Below are 22670 nucleotides of genomic sequence, written 5' to 3' on the forward strand. Positions count from 1 at the left end.
CAATTTGTAAAAACGTAAGGGAGGGATTTCCCCTTTTCAAATTTGAAACGCGCCATCGCCTTTTCATTGATCGGCCTTGTTTAAAAAAGAATACAAAAAAACCCACATTTAAAATGGATAACACCATTTTCTATATAGCTGTACTTTTGTGCCTATTTACCTGTTTTCAAATTGGTAGTAGTAGTAAGTTGATTGGTTATAAAAAGGTATATTTAGTTTTAAAAACATTTAGGCCTAGTAGGCCTAGGCCTAGGCTAGCCTAATTTTTTAAGCCAAGCAAGAAGGGCCGGCGCCTGTCTTCTCTCAGTACAGTAGGCCATCAAATGAAAGTACTGACTGGTGGCCTCGGTTGGGTAGGGCCTATACTGTAGACCTACTGTATACCATGGAAAGAAAGTTTTTTTATATCCAAAATTGAAAACTTATAAATAATGTTACTTTGTTGTATTTCTTTTTCTAATTTGATAGTTAATTGCATTTCTTTTACAGCTAATTCCGTTGTGATACCCGTACCCTATAAAGTTGATGTTCAAAATGACAGTGGTTGCGAAATATATTGTATTTCTTCTGCAGAATCAATTGGTCTGACTAATCTATGGAAAACAATTAAGGTGATTCTAATTAAATTGTATTTATCATTTACAAACATTATTTTAAGTTTCAGGATATACGAATATATGATGAGTATAGTCCCATGCCCAAGTATAATCCCACCCCTTAATTCTGGCTGAATTTGGACACAAGACTTTTTATTAGCAATCCAAGTATAATCCCACCCTCTAATTTATTATGGCTGAATTTGGACACAAGACTTTTTATTAGCAATCCAGGTATAATCCCACCAACTAATTCTGGCTGAATTTGGACACAAGACTTTTTATTAGCAATCCAAGTATAATCCCACCCCCTAATTCTGGCTGAATTTGGACACAAGACTTTTTATTAGCAATCCAAGTATAATCCCACCCCCTAATTCTGGCTGAATTTGGACACAAGACTTTTTATTAGCAATCCAAGTATAATCCCACCCCCTAATTCTGGCTGAATTTGGACACAGGACTTTTTATTATCAATCCAAGTATAATCCCACCCCAAGTATAATCCCACCCCTAATTTATGTCAAATTCCATACCCAAGTCAGTCATATATGACTGACTTCGATATTTCACCTACATTAATTTTCAATTAGCCAACTCCATAATCACTCTGCCACCTCATTTGCTATCCTCATCCATCTGCCCATATGTAGAGCTAGAATGTTTGTAATGTACTGTTATTTATTCACTTATAATATCATAATAAACAAAAAAATTACAAACAAACATGATTATTTCATATTTTTAAAGGTTCAAGCTGTTTGTAATCGTTCGAAAGATGCAAAATGTGACAGTCCTGGTGTCATTGTTGGTGAAAATGAAGAACAGTTAAAGGGAAGCTGTATTAGAGGATGGTTGCCAAGATATTCCCCTTGGGAGAAAAATGTTGCAAGTGTCTCCCCGTTCAAGAATATCTGCTTTTCTGTGATGCATGACAATACTTACAAACTTACTGTTACACCTTATAGTAAGTATCATATAGACCTAGTTTACGGTTTTATTTGCAACTCCCAGTTTTATTTTGTATTTATTTTGACTGTATTGAAATAAAAACGAAACTTCTAATCCCATAATCCAGGGATTAACCTAAAAAGTATTTTTAACTGATCCACCCACCAGTTAACCAATGTTATTTCTTGCCTAAATTCAAATTTACTGGCCATCAAGTATTTTAAAGAATTTTTCCATATATTCTTTGAAAAAATTAACTGGCCGAAACAGGCCAGTTACTGGAAAGTGCTAAATCTAATGGTTTCAGAAACTTAAATTCACTTAAATGCAATATCCTATTTCCAACTTTTTGGAAATAAAAAGGATTATATTGGATAGTTATGATACAGTATACATATATTACTGTATTACCAATAGTGCTAAACCCTGATTTTTTATTTAGAAATGACCAATTAATTATTGTATAATCAGGCCAAATTAACTAATTTGCTTTTTTTATATGAATATTTTTAATTTATTTTTTGTGCTTTTTTTTAAACATTAGCTGCATACCTGTATTACATCGCTCTCTGTGTATTTGGCTTGGTTATTTTTATTTATGCTCCAGCATTAAGTCAGTAAGTCTATGAATGTACCGGTAATAGTCACCTTTTCATTTTTAATGACACACCATGTGAACACACAGCTATGAGTGTAACAGTTATTCTGCACATTCTCTTTTTCCGAGAGTGTCCTTTTTGACTCAACAGCTGCATTATGGCGGGTCATTAAAATAAAAGGTTGCTATTATTGCAGAAAGACAACGAAATTGATGAATATTTGATACCGAGAATAGCCACCTTTTGATTCTTTTCATGACATGCCATGTGTACACCCAGCTATTGAATGTAACAGTCATTCTGCACATTCTCTTTTTTCGAGAGTGTGCCTTTTCAACTCAACAGCTGCATTGTGGCGAGTCATTAAAACAAAAGCTCGCTATTATTGTAGGAAAAAAAATGATGAATTTTAAATAATTTTTTTTAAAAGTAATCTAGGGTCTCTATCATACAAACCTCCTGGTTTCCTGAGACCCCATTTCATTATTTTCTTGAATTATTGTACATACTATTATTTTATTGTTATTTGTGATTTGATGAATAAATGTATTTGTATTGTATGCAATGACAATGTTTATGTTCATAATGATATGATAAATTTGCTGATTTCAGCATTAAATTTGATTTAATTTCACCAGTTGTTCTTCGTTTCTAGGAACCTTCTTTTCTATTACTCCTCTGGAATCACGATTGGCGTATTTGCATCGCTCATCATACTCGTATACATTTTAAGTAGAATGATACCAAGGGTAAACTTAAATTTCATTTTTTTTCTTAAATTATCATTTTGCCAACTTTATGTTGTCAGACTGACAGGAAGTGGTCGAAATGTTGTCGTATATACCACTGAATTAGTTCCTTAGAATAGTTAATATAACAGAGGTATAAAACAATTATGTCTGTTGTAATTCTGATATGATTCTCATTTTCGAGTCGAGTGGCTGATCGGTTAAGACAGGGGCGGCACTGCAAACCATAGCTATACAATCTGCACAGGTTCAAGTCACTCCTCGACCATTGTTCTGGTGATAGAACAAGTATTCTCAGATAAGGATTTAAAACTGGAGATCGTGTACACATCTGGCTTGTGTGCACTTTAAAGAACCTAGTACATCTTATTTAAAAGTAGGGAGTTACCTCGGTGTACTGGTTCATTCAGCCCCTATCATTGTGGACAGACAAACGGGCGCCGTTTGGTGGTAGCACTTGACATGAAGGGACCTTTCAGGGGAGTAGAAAGTTGTGGTATGTGTCGTCCACACCTGTGCGCAATTCAGCCCAGTAGGCTGCAAGTCGCAGGTTATTCCCCCATTTACTTTATCTTATCTATCTTACTCTGCAGACTTAACTCTAGTGTATGTAAACACATTGTAGTTTTCAATTGATTACATGGTTGAATGATTAAGCCGGTAAAGTCTAATTAAACGATGTTAATTATTTGACTGATTCATTATTATTATTATTATTATTATTACTTGTATAGCGCACATTTATACAACATTTAATTATAATCAGCGGCGCTTCACATCAATTAGTATCGTAACATTGTTTGAAATATAGTGCTTTTAAATGTTTTTTAAACTGATTATAGTCGTCTAAGTGTTTAATGTGACTTGGTAATCTGTTCCAAATTTTGGGTCCTGCTACGGCGAACGAACGGTCAGCAAATGTCTTTCGTTTAGTTCATCAGTTATTCATTTCTAAAGTTTGTTTTTCTATTCACAGAAAACTGGTGCGTTTGCCGTCATTGCCCTGGGCTGGTCCGGAGCACTTTTTATTCTTAACTGGGTGTTTGAAAACATAGCAGATAAAGATTATCAATATCTTATATTTGGCTACACTGGGATCTCTTCCCTGATAAGCTTCGCTGTATGTTACTACTATGGACCTAGCTACCATGAGCGAGCCCAGAAGCTTGTTCAGTGGGCGATACAGTTGTGTGCGTTGGTTTGTATATATCAAAGTACTCACGACCAAACTGCTGCAGTCGCCCTCATTGTTGGTCTGTTAACTATTATTAACTTACCATATGGATTCTTTCGAAGGATATTACCAAATTTGCGATGGTAAGTGAGATTATTTTTTTGGTCATATTTTAGTACGACAGGATTCATAATTTCTCAAGAGTTAATTTCCATCACAGTTTTACATCATAGTTTAAATTGTTATTATTAAAGGAAAATAATGTTTATAAATGGTGTTTTATTATGTTTATTTTCATGAAACAGTCAAATTTGTCATTACTTAAATCTCTGTCTACACTATCTAACTTTATGTGACCAAAAAATGTGATGTACCCATATTATGTGGACATGATGATGTCATATCACTACCATATTTGGGCATACCACTACAGTACCATATTTGGGCACATCACACTTTTTTTGTCAAACTAGTTTGATAATCTAGACAGAACTCTAAAGTAAAATTCCAGGTTTTCAATTACCCCTGTAGGACATTATAATGGATAGTTTAGTCTGGGGAGTATATTTTCCTTTTCTGCGTTTGTACACTATTAAACTTTTTAAAAATTCTTTTATACAAATATTAGGAAATTCAAGAAAATAAAGAAGCCTAGATTTCTTACGGAGGAAGAGTATGAGGAGCAAGCATGTGAAGAAACTAAATCTGCTCTGGACGATTTAAGAAAACAGTGTTTAAGTCCACAAGTAGAGACATGGAAGATGGTATCACGATTAGAATCACCTAAAAGGTATGTAACAAATTATATTGCATTGATTGAAAAAAATCAAAATGTGACTAGTTGCTGCTTCTATCTTAATTAATTAATTCATTTATTTCGAATAGTACATCCATACACAAACATACAAAACAAAAAGAGAACAAATTTCACCAACAAATTAATAATAGCATCTTCCACAAAAAACAACCTAAAATATCCTAAAGGCTAGACAGAACCATTATATTAAACCATTCAAATGTAGTGGTCTGATTTTGGTACAACAGTTAAGTTTGTTTTTTATACCTTTTGTTAAATATTATACATTTTATATAACTTGTGTGCAATATAATAGGGTGACAGTATTTTCTAGTCCCGATTTTATATACTTTCATTTTTTTGGTGTGTAAATATATGTTCTTGTTTGTTTGTTATACCTTTTGATATTTTATACATTTTATATATCTTGTTTTCCATCATTCTGACATTACGCTTTCCACGATTTGTTTCCATATTTTTCTGTTTTGGGCAAGATGATTTGTTATTGTGCTAACGTATACATTTTTCCTTTTTAAATCATTTTTTATTTGCTTTATCCAGTTTTCTTTTGTCTTCCTGGTGTCTTTTTACTTTTCATTTTCCTTCATTGCTTTGTATTGTGTAGTATTTTTGTATCATCCAGTAGTCTAATTATGTGTTCATACAAGTTACATACCTCACTGAAAGAGATGCTGTTTCCGATTTTTAATCTTTTATATTTATGTACCGATCCCTTATACTAATTTTGAGTATTAAGAGACTTTTTTATAAGCTTGTACAAATGTTTTTCTTGGTGCAATATTGTTTGTATTTCGATGTTTTTTAAGGGGCAACTGACTCTTTAAATTATAGTAATTGTTTTGCTTTAGTTGCCCCTGACCATTGTGCTTTGTTTCTGTTCTGTATCTGTTTATTGGTCAAATAAATAAATGAAATGAAATAATTGTGTTTCGTTTAATTCTTTTACGCCATTCTTTTTGTTTTTTTATTTTGTATTTGTGTTACTCTATCTGTTAGTTCTGTGTTGCAATATAACTATAGTAAAAGGCATATGATGGTAAATTAGCCAATTTCCAGGATACACTTGTAGACCATTTTTTTTTCATCTAAAGGTTTGCACATTTTGTGTTGGGTGAAAGTCATTTGTCTGGTGATGAGATCACTGCCTATGATTCAGATGTGTCGTTAATAGAAGATGATGATGACACGGCAGATGATAACACCTCTGATATCATGACTGATGACATTAGCTATCAAGAAGAGGGTGTAATAATATGAGGAAGCCAACCAGTTGATGGTACGGAGACAGAAGCCATATTGCTAGAAACGGTCATGGTTGTGGTAGTGGTTTCTTCTATCAAAAACAGGCAGTTAAAAAGTCCATGTTTCTACACAGTCTTAACCACTAAGTTGTTTTTAACTTTTATGATGGCAGTTTACAGATTAAGCCCTTTTTTAAAGTGGTGTTGATACACTATGCCAAAAGAATCGGATTAAACAAGGGGGAATATAAAATGTTTTAAACATAGAGTTTATCATTCAATACCTAATTGTTGATGTTTTATTTATAAGTGAAGATATTTAGAAGAATATTACCAAAGCTCCATAATTTCATGCTAAGAATTGTCTGCACTTGTAAAAGGGTAACATAACAGGGTAAATAACTATTAAGCTCTGTCTACACTATCAAACTAGTTTGACAAAAAAAGTGTGATGTTCCCAAATATGGTAGTGATATGCCTAAATATGGTAGTGATAGGACATCATGTCCATATATGGGCACATCACATTATTTTGTCACATAAAGTTTGATAGTGTAGACAGAGCTTTAGTCTATGTTCACACTGAATCTGGATTCAGTGTTAGAAATACAATCGTTCACACTAACTCATTTCAGATTCTAGAGTGAATGCAGCACATGACAAACATAACATAGCCTAGATTTCTATCCATTCAGACCGAATTTGGTGTAAAAATAGATCTACCGGATGGGCATTCTATAGAAGCTTTAATTGAATATGCAAATTGCTATATAATTAACATTTATTTTATTATGTTTCTGTTGACTAGTGCCACAATCTAAAGTTTATTTTTTTCCTTTTAATGTTATAGCGGTTAGACATCATTTTACTGTTTTATTGTTTTCATACACAATCTAAAGTTTGTTTTCTGTGAAGATGTTTTAAATATTACAAATAAAGTTAGTTTTTTGGTTTTATTGTTGTAGCTGTTAGTACTGTTTTATTGTTGACATTTTGAATAAATTATATACAAATAAAAAAGGCTACTTTTGCTGAGTTATAATTTAATATCTCTTGAAATATCACAATTACAGTAATAAAGGCTATTAAATTATTTGATAGCTTTGTAATAGCCATAAATGTATCACAAAGAACACTACAGTAGATGTGACACTCCTACAATAGGGACTTTTAGATTTGAGTGAACGTGACGAAGACCATGTCCACATGGGTCGTAGTTGACTGTTACTCGTCGACAGATATACGAACATTTAGATTAATTCGACATTTACGTTGACGTGCCGCCAGTGAACGTATGACGTAATGACCTTGGGGATCTGACTTTGTAATCTCTAGTAGCGCTGGGCCAGTGGAAGTACACAAGCTCAGGTCAAGTTAAGTGTCTAGCTAAAGCCTAGATCCTTAATTTTCTGAACGAAGGCTGGTGTCTTGGTGATAAGTGTATTATTAAAAGCTTTATTTAAAATAACCAATACGAATCAATAATTCACAGTAAACTTTTGCAGTGTTATGACGTCATACATCCACTGGTACTCGTGTCAGAGAGCGAATGTCATTGCCAGTTGCCTAGCGCATTCGCATATTATAAAATTGATGTAATAGGGTAGCAGTCGACATGAAAATCTTAAAGTCCCTAATAGCTGTTGTTGACTCTTCACAGCACTACACAATAATTATACAATACATAAATAAGTACTAAATCTATATTATAAATCCCTGCTTATATACAGCATACAAAATACGTTTATTTTTTCATTCAATCCATCCCATATGTTGATTTAATTCAGAAATTATCCCATTGGCCTGTTCAATCAAATTCCTAAAAAAGAAAGAAAAAAAGAATTTTCAGCTTTATTTATAAATCAAAGACGTATTCAGGGCTCGATATTTTATAGCCCGGCATGCAAAGCCTAGTACAAATGGCCCTGGGATAGTCAACCTCACTTCCTATAAGCCTGGTTGTCTAGAGTAAAATTGGGAAGAAATGCAGTAATATACGATATAATTTGTGAATGAGTTGGTTCGTTAAACATCCACTGGGCTAGTGAACCTCGCAATGAACTAGCCCAGTCGTCAATTAACGAAATTGAACATTTGCGCATTTGACATTATCACCACTTACTTTTCAGTTTCCTCATTATCAGTCCGATTAAGTTTCGCAATCTCTTGTTGAACCAACAACACGCACTTATTTAAGCCGTTGACTTTCTTACCAGCTGGAATTGAACAAATTACACTTTTTATTACTGATACAGATTACAGGCAAGAATCAATTCTAAACTGCTCGGTGATATACTGAAAATTAATTAATTAATTAATAAATACATACTTTAAAAAAACCTAAATTAATATTTAGAGCCATTGATTTTTGTACCAAAAAAATTAAAATTAAACAAATTACAATTTATATTACTGTAGTTTTATATAGATTAACATGCAGTGAATAAATTCTAAACTGCCCAGTGATACTGAAAATTAATTAATATATACATACTTTTAAAAAGGTGATGTTACCAAAAGCCGTGTACTACTAATTACCATTTAGAGTATAATGACAAACAAAATATACCTTTTGCAATTGTGTAGACAATGTAAACTGCTGCTAGCAATGCATCAATCCCTCGCAGGCCTCCAACACTGACACACTGGTGAAGTTCATCCACAAAGCTCCTAAAGAGGTAATATTAAATTGATTGTACATTGTACAGCAAACAACGAAATGTCAAGATGATGCAGGATGTTTGATGTTACCGTGCATGGTTATGAGTAAGGTCTATGTGGTTTGATCTTGCCGAAATGATCGTAAACATACCAAACGCAATTGATATTAGGCTAAAGTTTCAATCGCGATGTAATGTAAAATCTTTAACACGAACCCGGTGACATGCATGTGTGCATTACAAAGGGGAAACCCTGGACTGCGCTGACTTTCTAAAACTGAATTTCAGGATGCAAAATAAAAAGTTTGCAGAATGCTTTTCTAATACATCTCATATACATTGAAGCATCTTACCCTAGAATCGAGGCCTTGCTGTTTACCAGTGTCATAAGAAATGATGACAGAATCGGTAACTCACTAAAGCTTTCACTCGGCTGCAGTTTTCCTTCCTAAAACAAAGGTTTTTATAAAATTGTATTTACAAAATTTAAGTATAGAATGTCTAAGTTTAAGAGTATAGTTACATTCACAACCTGAAATGTAACTTTTTTCAGATAACAAATCTAAAGCTCTGTAGTTTGACAAAAAAAGTGTGATGTGCCCAAATATGGTAGTGATATGCTCAAATATGGTAGTGATATGACATCATCATGTCCATGTATGGGCACATCACATTTGTCACATAAAGTTTGATAGTGTAGACAGGGCTTTATTTCAGCCCATGACTTGAAAGTTTCTGATCTCAAATGTGAACAGAGCTTATTCAGTGAGTGACAATATTAAAAGGACATTTAATAACTTCTACCTCATGAATAATGCTGGTGAGTTCAGCGATAGTGGCGGCCATGACAGTAGCCAATACATGCTGGCAATTGCCAGGGTTGTTTCTGTGATAGCATAGAAGAGTCTCCATTAATCCAGGTTTCACAGCAAGCAGTATCTAAACAAGACAACAATAAAAGTATATTATTATACAGTATATATAAATTTGACAGGCATAGAGAAACTAAAAATTGGCCAGTGAATCTGCGCTGATTGCTAGCTGCATTATGGGAGTATGTTTCCATATGTGTTTGATCCAAAAAATGACAGCGCATTGATATACAAGAATGAACTATTATTATTATATGTAAATATTTTTCTGACCTTTTCAATATCTTCTTTAGCGTCTTTAATCTTCTGAGCCAGTGACTTTATAATATGCGTAATCAGAAGAGGTATGATGTCATCCTCTCTAGCTTCATCATTGGACGTCATTAACTTTAGACACACCTGGTACAAAACCGACACGACTGAAGGCATTAACTCAATTGGAGGATCTGAAATGCAAAAAAAAAATTCTGCTAAAAAATCTGTACCCTGGATATAGCTCTGTCTACACAAACTTTATGTGAAAAATGTGATGTGCCCATACATGGATATGATGATGTCATATCACTACCATATTTGAGCATATCACTACCATCACACTTTTTTTGTCAAACTAGTTTGATAAGGTAGACAAAGCTCAATTAAAAAAGCTAATTAAATACACTGTAACTGTAATACATTACCTTTCTGTAAGATAATTGCCAGGAACCCAGCTGTATTCTTTGCAATTTCAACAGCAACTTGTCCAACCATGAAGGCTTCTTGATTTACTGTCAGCAAGCACTGTGAATAAATATATTTCTTATGAAGTTTTCTTTTCTAGTTAAATTTTAATCAGCAATCTAATTTTTGCCTGATGTGTTTTCTTCTGTATTTTTGCCTTCTTATTAAAGTGCTTTATATTAATTGTCTTGTTTTGCCCTGCATATGCTTGGTCCTCCAAGCTGTGACCTGGAATGTTTGTTACATTTATTATTTGAAATAAAGGATGATTTTATAAAATATAGTTTATCTAAAAATACTTATAACCCTGTATCTCCCTATTAGCTTAAAAAACTACACTATCAAACTATGTAGTTTGACATAAAAAAGTGTAATGTGCCCAAATACGGTAGTGATATAACATCATCATGTCCATATATACATCACATTTTTTTTGTCATAAAGTTTGATAGTGTAGACAGAGCTTAACACAGATGTGAATTTGAAAACAGCTCCAATACATTACTTTAAAATTACTCCAAACAACATACCTTAACCCATCGGCACTGTGTTGAGTGAAATGTGATTGGTTCGGAGAAAATATCTCGGTCAATCGCAGTCATGAATGAGGTCAAAAATTCACCACACAAGTCATTATCATTTTCATTCCTCTATATTAAAAAAAAACATATATTTTAAATATTTACTTCATTTATCCTATTTATTCATTTTTACAGAAGTGTGTGTAATTCATAGATTTATATAACAGTTACTCTGTTAATGTCATATTATCTCTAAAGCTCTGTCTACACTATCAAACTAGTTTGACAAAAAAAAGTGTGATATGCTTAAATATGGTAGTGATATGACATAATCATGTCCATATATGGGCACATCACATTTTTTTGGTAGTGTAGACAGAAGTTACAACAAAATGTGATGTGTCCATATATGGACATGATGATGTCATATCCCTACCATATTTGGGCACATCACCCTTTTTTGTCAAACTAGTGTGTTAGTGTAGACAGAGCTTTAAAGAGTTAAAATAAGGTTATATGGCTGAACAACACCTTACCTGCTCAGCTTGAATATGCATCAATGTCTTACAGTACGAGTAAATGACTTGTTCCAAAACAGCCTCCATGTCTTTATTCATAGGTTTGTCCATCTGAATAGATTCCTTAAAAAAAAAAAAAGTACTGTTATTGTAGAGTATCTACAACAATAGCAGGCCTTGTCATGACATAGCCTAGTCTGAACTAGAGATGTTTGTTTGCATTTATTCATACTGGGTGAATTCTTCAGTCAAAGACTGGTCTCCCAGAGGGCCCAGTTATGATCAGTGGCTGTAATGTACTAGTACACTGGGGTAACCCCCTTCTCGTCTCGAAAGATGTACTATGTTCTTTAAAGTGCACATGAGCTAGATGTGTACACTGGACCTACGGTTTATAGTCCTTAATCAAGAAGGATGTCAATGTCATCAACTGCAGGACCACATGACTACAAAGACTGATATTTCATTCCAGTGGTGCTGTCAGTAGGGGCCTTCGGTGCCAGGGAAAATATGACATTGCCCCAAACCACACTGACCACTCCATTGCCTAACTTCTGAAAACTATTTTTCTACATTTTTTTAAAGATACTCAACTGGTCCATATACTGGCAAACGTTGGAAAACTGAAGTTTGCTATTTAGATTTGATTTTCTTTTGCTATGCACCATGTGAATTTTAAATGTTTTTTTTAATTTTAAATTTCTTCTTACCATCAAAGTTTTTAGAGTTGATAACACCTGCATTAGGTTCGTCAAGTTTGCTTGCATCATAAATGCTCTTGTAGTCGGCTGACCTAACAACCAATTTAGTAGTCTCAATGCTACTTTACACTGTTCTATGCTTTCTTTCTCTTCGTCTTCATTCTTCAATAAGTAAAATAATAACAATGAAATTAAACGAAATCAAAATATAATGTACAGTCAACTTTCCCAAAACCAGACTTTTGTCTTGAGGGACAAAAGGATCATATTCTTTTTACCATTAAAAGACATTCTGTACACCAGACTTTCTAGAAAACCAGACATATTAGCCCAGCCAAAAGGTGCCCAGTTAGGCTGAGAGTTAACTGTATTGTGATTTTAACTGGACTTGTTACTAACAGTGGAGAGCATAATAATTTTCAGGATGAATATTAAAACAATCAAATAAATGACAGCATTCTATTAAGGAATTTAAGATGATGATTTGTGAGGGCATGTGGCGCAGTTTGTTGGACATTGAATTACTGAATGCGAGACCATGGTTCGAATCCAAGTCTCGCCGCATTACTTGAATCCTTAGGCAAGACACTTTACTTACATTTGCCTATCTCCACCCAGGTGTATAAGACAAAACTTTGCGCTGATTACTAGCTGCATTATGGGAGTATGTTTCCATACGTGTTTGATGCAAAAAATGACAAGGGTAATAATGTGCAGAACGCATTGAGATCTTGCTCATATGCACTATATAAGAATGAACTATTATTATCAATTGTCGTATTCGATTTAGACTTTCACCGTTGAGTACAGTTTTTCCGTTGAGTACTTCTTTAACGGAGTATTTTGAGCGTTGAGATTGTTCTTAACGAAAAAGCTTTCGTTGTCAACGTTTTCTATTCGAATGACTTTCTGTTGAGCACAAATTTACAATTCGAATACAAAAAAAGTACTCAACGAATCTTTACGTTGACAACGAAAGTTCCCAATCGAATACGACAATTATGGGCCACAAGGCCCGAGGAGGTTAGGTAAGGTAAACACTAACATTTTGTGTAACGTCCATACTAGGATCACATTCCGTTTCGTTCATCGTTGTTTCTTGTAGCAACGTGCAATTCACGCTCATAAGTTTCCTTCCTTTTCTCGTTTTATTGCTCTTGTCTCTCTGTTGGTATTGTGGCTAAAATTAAATCAGAAATATTCTTTGTCAGTTTGAAAATGTTAGTTAGATTTAAGAATTCAGTACAACAGGATTTTATATTGAGTTTTCAATGAAACTCATTAACTGTAAAAGCTAATTATAGACCAGCGGCAACAGTAATAAAAATATAGAATCTATGTTATTCCTTATGAGCATTTACATACAATGAGGATGGGCGGTTTCCGCTCAGGATATATATGGATTTGACTATGCTGTTTTCCGCGTACCGTTACCACTTGTCTGTTTAAATTGGCCTTAACACGATTACCCCAACCTCCTGTGATGTGCCCCAATATGGTAGTGATATGCCCAAATATGGCAGTGATAGGACTTCATCATGTCCATATATGGATTTTTTTGTCACATAAAGTTTGATAGTGTGGACAGAACTTTAGAAAACAAACCTTAATGTTTTTTAGCCGCTGATGGATGATGTTAAGAATGTCTTCTCCCTTTCCCCAGCTAACAAGACATTCAAGAAGCGGGGCAATATCATTCATTGAGCTCTCAGAACTAATCAACTCTAATTTCTTCAGACAATTTTCCCTAAAATTAATGAAAATAAAAAAGAGCAAATAGATAAAAACACACACTAATTAGAACCATGATAAGAAAAAATTATTAAAAATCTACATCATCTACAGTGTGGCAGTAACAGATTTTGAACCCCTAAAGCTCTGTCTACACTATCAAGCTTTATGTGACAAAAAAATGTGATGTGCTCACATATGGCCATGATATCATATCACTACCATATTTTGGCACATCACACTTTTTTTGTCGAACTAGTTAGTTAGTTGTGTAGACAGAGCTTAATAACCCTTTAACCTTTTGTCCCAGCAGTCACTCAATTATACATAAAGTACACAAATTGATACTCACTTAATATCAGGTAAAGCCGAACCAGGCAAGAAGCTGGCTAAGTATAGAACCGCCTCTAATGACCGGCCACCCTGTGGTATAAGCAATTATAAAACAGTGCAAATTTTAGGTAAAAAAGTAATAGCAAACAGTATAAGGTCTGTCTACACTATCAAACTTTATGTGACAAAAAAATGTGATGTGCCCATATATGGACATGATGATGTTATATCACTACCATATTTGGGCACATCACTTTTTTTGGTCAAACTAGTTTAATAGTGTAGACAGAGCTTAAAGATGTATTGTCCCTTGAAACACAAAAAAATGAAGGTCAAAATATTCTAAATTTAAATTGGCCATATCAAAGTAATATTAAAGTTATTCACTTTAAGTCGAAAATTCGAGCCAAAAGCAACAAGTTTACGTAATTAACAGGTAAATTAGTTTGATTACATTTCGTCTGGAAAATCGTCGCAAGCGAAAGTAAACAAAGATTCAAACCACGAGTACGCATTATGCATATGCTAATTAGGATTGTTTACAACTCGTCACGGTTGAGAAGGTATTTTCACACAGATCGTGAGGAAGTTTTATGATTATGCATACAGAGTAGCCAAACAAGCGCGTTTCATTATGAGATATGTTTTGATCGAAAACTTTGACTGGAAGTCAGAGTTATTTTTTTAATAAAAAAACGTCTGTATTTCAGTTAAATGATTTTTTTTTCGACAAATTTTTGGTGATAGTTAATAACTATTATGATACTTCAAAATGACCCACCTTTTTTCAAAATCTGTTATTTTTTATTTTTTTGGAATTAGTCAAAGGGACAATACATCTTTAATAGTCTACAGGACTATTTTTTTAAAGAGAATATTTCACAATGATCATTCTCCTTTACCACGAAAAATAAGTAGGGTTATTATCAATTATTGTTGCAAAGGTTTATATTTTATAACAAACAATAGAAAAGTTAAACCCGGAATTTTTAATAATTTGAACTTTTGTTTTATATTCTTTACCTGAAAAACATCAATAAATAATGGAATAGCCTTGCTGAATCGCTTCACTAACTTCTGTCGTACCTCAGTATGAGTTGTCTTAAAATTAAATAAAATTAAAACTTAAAGCTAAAAATAACATTTATATTTACAGATACCATAGTAGTAGGCAAAGTATATGTTTTGAGGGTCAAGAAATTCAATATAACATTTTTTAAAGTTCACTTAATGACCACCATTTTGTTTTTGAAAATGACCACCATAATGTACAGGGTTTTGCCGATTTCTTAGCTCCTATACATAATGAAGACATGGTTTTTGGAAAGTCTATTTTTTTTATGGTTACAGAATAAAAATGCAGCATTCTAAAAGACTTAAAATTGGAAAGATACATGAATATTAATAAAATAAGAAGAAAATGCAGAGATGGAGATGTCAGGAGGAATATCTATATATAATTATTGATTGATTATTGCTTATTGATCTGTAATGTAACTTACATTCAGTTGATGCTCTATATTTGTCCATATAATGACCATAACTTCCAGTAGGCCGTCTATGATGTCTTTATCTGCAAGGCTCAACACTTCTCCATCATTCTCTTTCTCAACTTCGTCTTCTGAATCGGAACTGTTCAATGACCTTTGTACACATCCAAAGACACACTGGCCAATCAGCAGAATGAACTTAGCTGTAAAGATGGTTTATTTTAGCATTATTTGAATGCAAGTATAATTTGTACTTTTATTTAACAGTAACAGCATTACAAGCACTCAAAAGAAAGCTATGGGCCATAGTTCTAACACAAGCATGGATTTTCTTTTCTTCTTACAAGCTACAAGAGTGAGTATGAAAGTATAAAACATTGTGTAAGAATTCATTATAACAATAAATATGTCCGGACTTAAGCTCTGTCTACACTATCAAACTAGTTTGACAAAAAATAGTTGATAGTGTAGACAGAGCTTTACATTAGTTGAAAAAATTTGGCCAGACATACCTGAATCAGCTGGTGACATGTGATTTTGAGCATATCTGTAGAAAACTCTAGCAGCAGCAGGATTAGCCTGTACAAGAGCAATACATCTGGTCAACTGGACCTCTCCAGCTTTGTCTAACGGCTGGAAAGAGTTGAAGAGAAGTTGCACGAGGCGTCTGACAATCGGAGCCGAATCCAATTCCAAACGCACCAGCAAATGTTCCACTGGAACGATTTCATTCACCTATCAAAAAAAAAGATTATACATACCATACCTGTACCAAACAATATTGATGGTTAAGCTCTGTCTACACTATCAAACTAGTTTGACAAAAAAAATGTGCCCAAATATGGTAGTGGTATGCCAAAATATGGTAGTGATATGACATCATTATGTCCATATATGGGCACATCACATTTTTTTGTCACATAATGTTTGATAGTGTAGACAGAGTTTTAAGATTTCATTTATTATCATGTGTATAAAAAAATAGCTTTTGAAAAAACTTACCTTAATGTCACGAACACCCTTGACTTTGAGTATAAGATCAATGAAAGTAATGCGCACTTTCTCTGATGTATCGTGAATTAGAACACCTATCTGAGGTAGAAGACGCTTCATTAGGACATGACTCAAACGGTTGTCAAGAACGGAGGTCAAGCCCTGCAAAGAGACAGTAGTACTTGAAATTTTGATACGAATTGAAAACTAAAAAACATTTACTCTATTAAAAGTTTTTTATTTACTTTAATTATTAATAGACATATATATATACAGGCAGCCCAGGGCCTTGTGGGTCACATGACGTCAACGGTCGTTCAATAGTACTTTAATTGTGCAAGCAAACCTTGTAAACAGCAGCTCGGACATCGGTAGAAGATACATCTCTAGCGAGATCCTGAACCAGCTTAGTAAGAAGATCTTCGGATGTTTTAAGAGGAATCAACTCCCAGAAAACGCTAATAATACGACAGATTCCAATGACACACGTGGTACGAACCACTACACACGGGTCATAAAGCAATTCCTAAGGGAAAAAACAATCATTGAATAAATCACATGCATTGTTTTAAAATGACGATATGATACATGAGCTGGATCTGGGTTTGTGGTAGTGTCCACAAAGGAAGTTACAGACATAACTAGCCATTGAAAATGTCTTTCTACTCACAGATAATATGTCAAACTGTTTTTGAAGCAAACCATCTCTTTCTTCATTTGTATGCTCTGGGTCCAGCAGTGGGAATGTGTCCACTAATATAGCTATTGAATTTGCGCGCACCGTTCCATTGGCAACCTAAAAATTACAAATAATTAAAATATTTCACCAAAGCAATATCTGATCTGAGTGAGTTAATAACTTGGCTGAATTACACACAAAGAGACATACAGTACAATAATTTTCATCTTTTCTAAAGCTCAGTCTACACTATCAAACTAGTTTGACAAAAACATGGTAGTGATATGCCCAAATATGGTAGTGATATGACATCATCATATCCATATATGGGCACATCACATTTTTTTGTCACATAAAGTTTGATAGTGTAGACAAAGCTTTAGGGTCTCTTCATGTTGATCAGTCAACCAACAGCACCCATTGTCAGCTTCTTCATTAAGGATTTGATAGATTAGCGTATGCCAAAGCTGTGATAGAGTAACCAGTCTAAATCTTACTCATTGTTGTAAAATGTGGCTACTTACTTTGAGAGAACGCCATAGAATAGGGTTGTAGAGATTCAATAACATTTTATCCACTCCCTGATGTACCTTTTGTTTATGAAAACATCCAAGTATCTAGAAGAAAAAACAACTATCTTTATAGGCATCTCTCCATGCTGACTAAATTTTTAAATGTGATTACATTGGGTTGCCTCTCTAGTTAATCATATAACCTCTTTGGGTTACATACTTTTCTTAGTGTACTTGACATAGACCGTGTTCCTTCCCTGGATGCATGCACAGCATGATGCATCAAGTCTTGAATACAATGTTGTTCAATTTTGTCAATGTAAGGCCCAGTAGCCAACTTCCATGCCTTGAAATACACATTTCCATACCATTCAACCATTGGCCTATTAAAATACAGTAGTACATTTTGATGTTTAATTTACCTATCATTGATATCATTGTCATTTTTTCAGTAATTGCCTTTGGGTCAATAGGGATATTTCGATTTGCGACGACTGCCGAACTGACCTAGGTCATCGACCTAGAAACAAAGAATTAAAATGACCTCTTTTTAAGTATGTATGATGTGTGGATTCGAATATAAAAACAAACATATTTGGTCATCGGAAATTGAAAGCGGCCTATTATTTTTCCTATACATACTTTGGACAGGCTGGAACTTGGTTTTTGATAACCTTGTGGAGCTGCTCAATAAACTCCAAATTCAGCCCAAACAAATAGCTTAAGAATCTCTGACCCTAAAAATATAAAAGCAAGACATTTATAATTCATTCATTCATCCACTCAAACGATAAAGCTCTGTCTATCAAACAAAGTGTGATGTGCCCAAACATGGTAGTGATATGACATCATGTCCATATATGGGCACATCACATTTTTTCTCACATAAAGTTTGATAGTGTAGACAGAGCTTTATAATAATGTGTAACTTCAGTGTGTATTAGGATGCAAACAAAATGCTATAATTTCGTACAGTTGACAATAACATTTACCTCATCAAGTTTGAGGAACAATGGACTTATAACACATCGTAGCAACAAGTTCTTTATGGTGGTACTGCTCTCGTCTGCATAGTCAATTTGAAGTAGGCTGGCACGTAAGGAATACACACGTTTTACATCAGCAATCTTAAATGCAAACAAGAAATATTAAGCTCTGTCTACACTATATCAAACTAGTTTGATAGTGTAGACAGAGCTTTATTAAGCAATTGTCACACCAGTGTTATTATTATTATTATTATACTTACAGATGCATCTGGTTGAAGACTTTTAACAAGTAAGAACATGATTGTATTAGCAACTAGCGCTTCTCTTCCTTCTAGTTCTTTTATCCACCTAAACATAACAAATTTCATTTATTTTGTCTCCATAAGAATACAATTTACAAAACATGGACAAAGAACAAGAAAAACAACACACAAAACCAGGCATGATTCCTAAAAAGCGAACTTAATCACAATCCAATAGGTCTCACATTGCACTGATTGAATAAAAATATTTAGGATATGTATAAACTTAATATGCTTTTGACATCAAATACAATAGAAGCCCTCCTTTTTGACACTTGACTCCTATTAGTAAGGGAACACTAATATATAAATTGCACTGATGAAGGGCTATTGTTGCCCGAAAGCTGCACATTTTTCTGGCTGTTTTACTTCATTGTTTTGCTTATTTTATTTTGTATCTCCATTGAGATCCAGCCACTAATACCCACAGCATTGTATTTTTTTCAGTAATTTGCTTTTGGATGTTTATATATGACACTATAGCAAACTTCTATTCATGGAACACCTTTAAGCTCTAGGGTGTAGGGAGCATTATTAAATCAAATAGAATATCAACAGTATAATATGAATATACATGTTCTACTGAAATTCACATACCAAGTTTGACAAACTTTAGCGATGCTGGCTTGAAGGTTGTTAGCCTTGTCTGGGAAATCGAGTAAAAGCTCTGCAAAAAACACAGTAAGATTAAATAAAAATATATACAGTATATTGCCCAGGAATTAAATGCTAAATCAATATGCAGTCTTAAAAAATGACAACTGTGAAAGCACACCTTAACAGTTAGGCTAATAAAAATAGGATTATTATATATTTATTGCCTTGTAAATATAATTTTTAAAGATGTATTGTCCCCAAAAACCTGAAAAATAAAGATTAATAAAATTACACTTTGAGGCCATTTTGCAGTTTTAATAAAGTTATTCACTTCTGTAGAAAAAAAAATCAACAATAATAATTATTTCACTTATAAAAAGACAAAAGAAACAGTTAATTTTAACCAAAAACCATTGTCTGACAATTTAGGTATATTTTGCTTTAAATTACATTTTTTTTTCTTTTTTCGATTCAATTTTTGGTCATGAAATATTTACTATATGACATTAAAATGGCATATTCAACAAAAAATGTTTTAAAAATTATTTTTTTAGGGGGAAAATATATTTTAAATTGTAAATGTATACATACCATGTAGAGCTGTGATCGTTTGTAACATTTTATCTGGAATGATAATATTAGCTTGGTCCAAGACACAATCGGTAATTGTTAAAATATCCTGCAAACAGTGGAAAAGTATCTGAAGCTCTTCATCATCCTACAAAGAAATACAAAGTTTAAAACAGGGCTGCAGCCACCAGTCAGTGGCATAACAACTACAGTATGAGCGCCCCTGAAAAATAAGGCATTAAAATATGTTGAATAGGCTAAAAAGGCCCCAGGCCTCCTGCCAGTGGTGTAGCTGCTATGAGCGCTCACTGGCTAAACCCAGGAGATCATAGGGGACCTTGAGAAATACGGCATTAGAATATGTCGAAAAGGCTAAAAAGGCCCCAGGCCTCCTGCCAGTGGTGTAGCTGCTATGAGCGCTCACTGGCTAAACCCAGGAGATTATAGGGGCCCTTGGGAAATAAGGCATTAGAATATGTCGAAAAGGCTAAAAAGGCCCCAGGCCTCCTGCCAGTGGTGTAGCTGCTATGAGCGCTCACTGGCTAAACCCAGGAGATTATAGGGGCCCTTGAGAAATAAGGCATTAGAATATGTCGAAAAGGCTAAAAAGGCCCCAGGCCTCCTGCCAGTGGTGTAGCTGCTATGAGCGCTCACTGGCTAAACCCAGGAGATCATAGGGGCCCTTGAGAAATAAGGCATTAGAATATGTCGAAAAGGCTAAAAAGGCCCCAGGCCTCCTGCCAGTGGTGTAGCTGCTATGAGCGCTCACTGACTAAACCCAGGAGATTATAGGGGCCCTTGAGAAATAAGGCATTAGAATATGTCAAAGAGGCTCCAGTGTTGGAGGGCCACTTAGCATTCCTAAATCAGAGGCGTCAGGCCTCTACGTTATGCCACTGCCACTAGTACTAGTTTCAACCTGACCACATTTTCACAGAGAGGCCTTCGACAACCCTGTGGCCAGCACACAGGTTGTTCCCTTTTCTTGAAACCACCTCACCACTTTACTTCTTGTGGTTACACCACTGTAAAATTTGAAATCACAAATGCTATGGCTTCGCTAACATGAAAATTGTATTGTTGTATGGGAGGTAGAGTAATAGACTTACAGCATTTTGCATGAAAGGTGTTTTTGTAAGTAATTGTATCATCAAGTTATATAGTCCGTCCCACATTTGTTCTTGCTTCTTTTTTGTATACACAGGAAGAACCTCTCTTAGGTTAAAGTCGTCATTTTTTTTATGCTAAAAAAAAAAGTATTTATTATTAATTGCAATGCGATTCCAAACTGGCACTACCTATTCATTGTATTTTAGTTTCATCCCTAACATCACTGTCATCATCTACATGTTGTAAATGTTATACTTACATGTTTGGATATTAGATTACGCAGTTTCTTGGGGTCAGTCCCATTACAAGCATCAATAAAGCTTTCTATCATCATATTGTATTTTTCTACATAAACAAAAACAAATTGAATGATTTAACATTTTATTACTAAGTACTTATATATTGGAATGAAAGTTTATACGTACTGGTAAAAAATAAAATTATTTTGAACAAACTTTAACTTACAGCACAAATTCAACATACCTTGAATTTTCGACAATTGAATTTGTGCTGCAAGTTTGTTTTAAACACTTATTATAACTTCTTATAGTTACTATGGAAGTGATTATTAGTATCGGCTCATATTATAGTTATTAACGACGACTGTAGAAAACAATGCAATTGCTGAAAATGAAATGAGGATTTAGACTCATTCATGGTAGTTGACTTAAATGCAGTAGCCCATTAGCTACTAGACTCTAGAGCCAACTTTTTCACATACAGTCGGTCATGCCAATAGCCACCAGTACTTATCTAGGCTAGGCCTCTCTCTCTAGGTAGGCTAAGCTAGCTTAGGCCTAGTTAGGAGTTAGTATAGCCTAGCCTACTACTTAACTAGTCTTGAGCCTGCTCTAGCCTCCTAGGCCTAGCTAGGCTATACTAGTATAGTCTAGTAGAGAGGCCTAGGCTAGGCCTATCAATCATTTGTTTACCTAGCCTAGCCTACTAGCCTACAGTACTAGAGGCCGGCCTAGGTAGGCTAGCCTAGCTAGCTAGGCTAACTACTTAAATTATTTTAATTATCTAGCTAGGTCTAGATGAAAATGTATATCTTCAATTTATCTAAATCGTGTTTTGAATATGCTTGTAAATACTATACAGTACTAGTTTTTAGTTTTCCTATCTTAATTTATATTCGCCGCAGTGTGTGTTGTTTTGCTATCAAAATTTCGCGCGAATATGGTTAATTGTAAAAGAGGGCAGGCTTCAATTTTAAAAACCATAATATTTGTGGTTCGACACGGT

At 34.2% G+C, this 22670-nt stretch overlaps 2 protein-coding genes across 2 annotated transcripts; one reads left to right on the forward strand and one right to left on the reverse strand.

Annotated features, from left to right (window-relative positions):
* Positions 1 to 47: 47 nt before the first annotated feature.
* Positions 48 to 7139, forward strand: LOC144848893 (nuclear envelope integral membrane protein 1a-like). Its single transcript, XM_078705848.1, has 8 exons — positions 48 to 183; positions 490 to 611; positions 1347 to 1563; positions 2092 to 2164; positions 2802 to 2895; positions 3872 to 4212; positions 4698 to 4859; positions 5978 to 7139. The coding sequence occupies exons 1-8, from the start codon at positions 114 to 116 to the stop codon at positions 6141 to 6143; spliced, it is 1245 nt and encodes a 414-aa protein (XP_078561974.1). The 5' UTR covers positions 48 to 113; the 3' UTR covers positions 6144 to 7139.
* LOC144848866 (condensin-2 complex subunit G2-like) lies at positions 7138 to 22611 on the reverse strand. The gene is made up of 29 exons (XM_078705808.1): positions 22530 to 22611; positions 21685 to 21770; positions 21425 to 21559; positions 20337 to 20463; positions 19746 to 19815; positions 19107 to 19194; positions 18850 to 18984; positions 18500 to 18594; positions 18078 to 18240; positions 17870 to 17962; positions 17337 to 17462; positions 17013 to 17192; positions 16676 to 16828; positions 16186 to 16408; positions 15686 to 15876; positions 15207 to 15284; positions 14203 to 14273; positions 13725 to 13866; positions 13165 to 13299; positions 12129 to 12281; positions 11437 to 11541; positions 10910 to 11029; positions 10340 to 10439; positions 9933 to 10105; positions 9592 to 9726; positions 9141 to 9235; positions 8697 to 8797; positions 8250 to 8343; positions 7138 to 7946 (listed from the first exon to the last, which is right to left on the reverse strand). The coding sequence occupies exons 2-29, from the start codon at positions 21757 to 21759 to the stop codon at positions 7880 to 7882; spliced, it is 3423 nt and encodes a 1140-aa protein (XP_078561934.1). The 5' UTR covers positions 21760 to 21770; positions 22530 to 22611; the 3' UTR covers positions 7138 to 7879.
* Between the last annotated feature and the right edge of the window lie 59 nt (positions 22612 to 22670).

This window comes from Antedon bifida, chromosome 1 (genome assembly GCF_963402885.1).
Source record: "Antedon bifida chromosome 1, ecAntBifi1.1, whole genome shotgun sequence".
Lineage (NCBI taxonomy): Eukaryota > Metazoa > Echinodermata > Crinoidea > Comatulida > Antedonidae > Antedon > Antedon bifida.

Coding starts and splice junctions, on each gene's coding strand:
- LOC144848893 (XM_078705848.1), top strand. CDS start 114: ATGGATAACACCATTTTCTATATAGCTGTACTTTTGTGCCTATTTACC. Junction 1,564..2,091: donor ACTTACTGTTACACCTTATA/GTAAGTATCATA, acceptor TTTAAACATTAG/CTGCATACCTGTATTACATC. Junction 2,165..2,801: donor TATGCTCCAGCATTAAGTCA/GTAAGTCTATGA, acceptor CTTCGTTTCTAG/GAACCTTCTTTTCTATTACT.
- LOC144848866 (XM_078705808.1), bottom strand. CDS start 21,759: ATGATGATAGAAAGCTTTATTGATGCTTGTAATGGGACTGACCCCAAG. Junction 19,195..19,745: donor GCTAAAGTTTGTCAAACTTG/GTATGTGAATTT, acceptor TGTTATGTTTAG/GTGGATAAAAGAACTAGAAG. Junction 13,867..14,202: donor TCGGCTTTACCTGATATTAA/GTGAGTATCAAT, acceptor CATTAATTTTAG/GGAAAATTGTCTGAAGAAAT.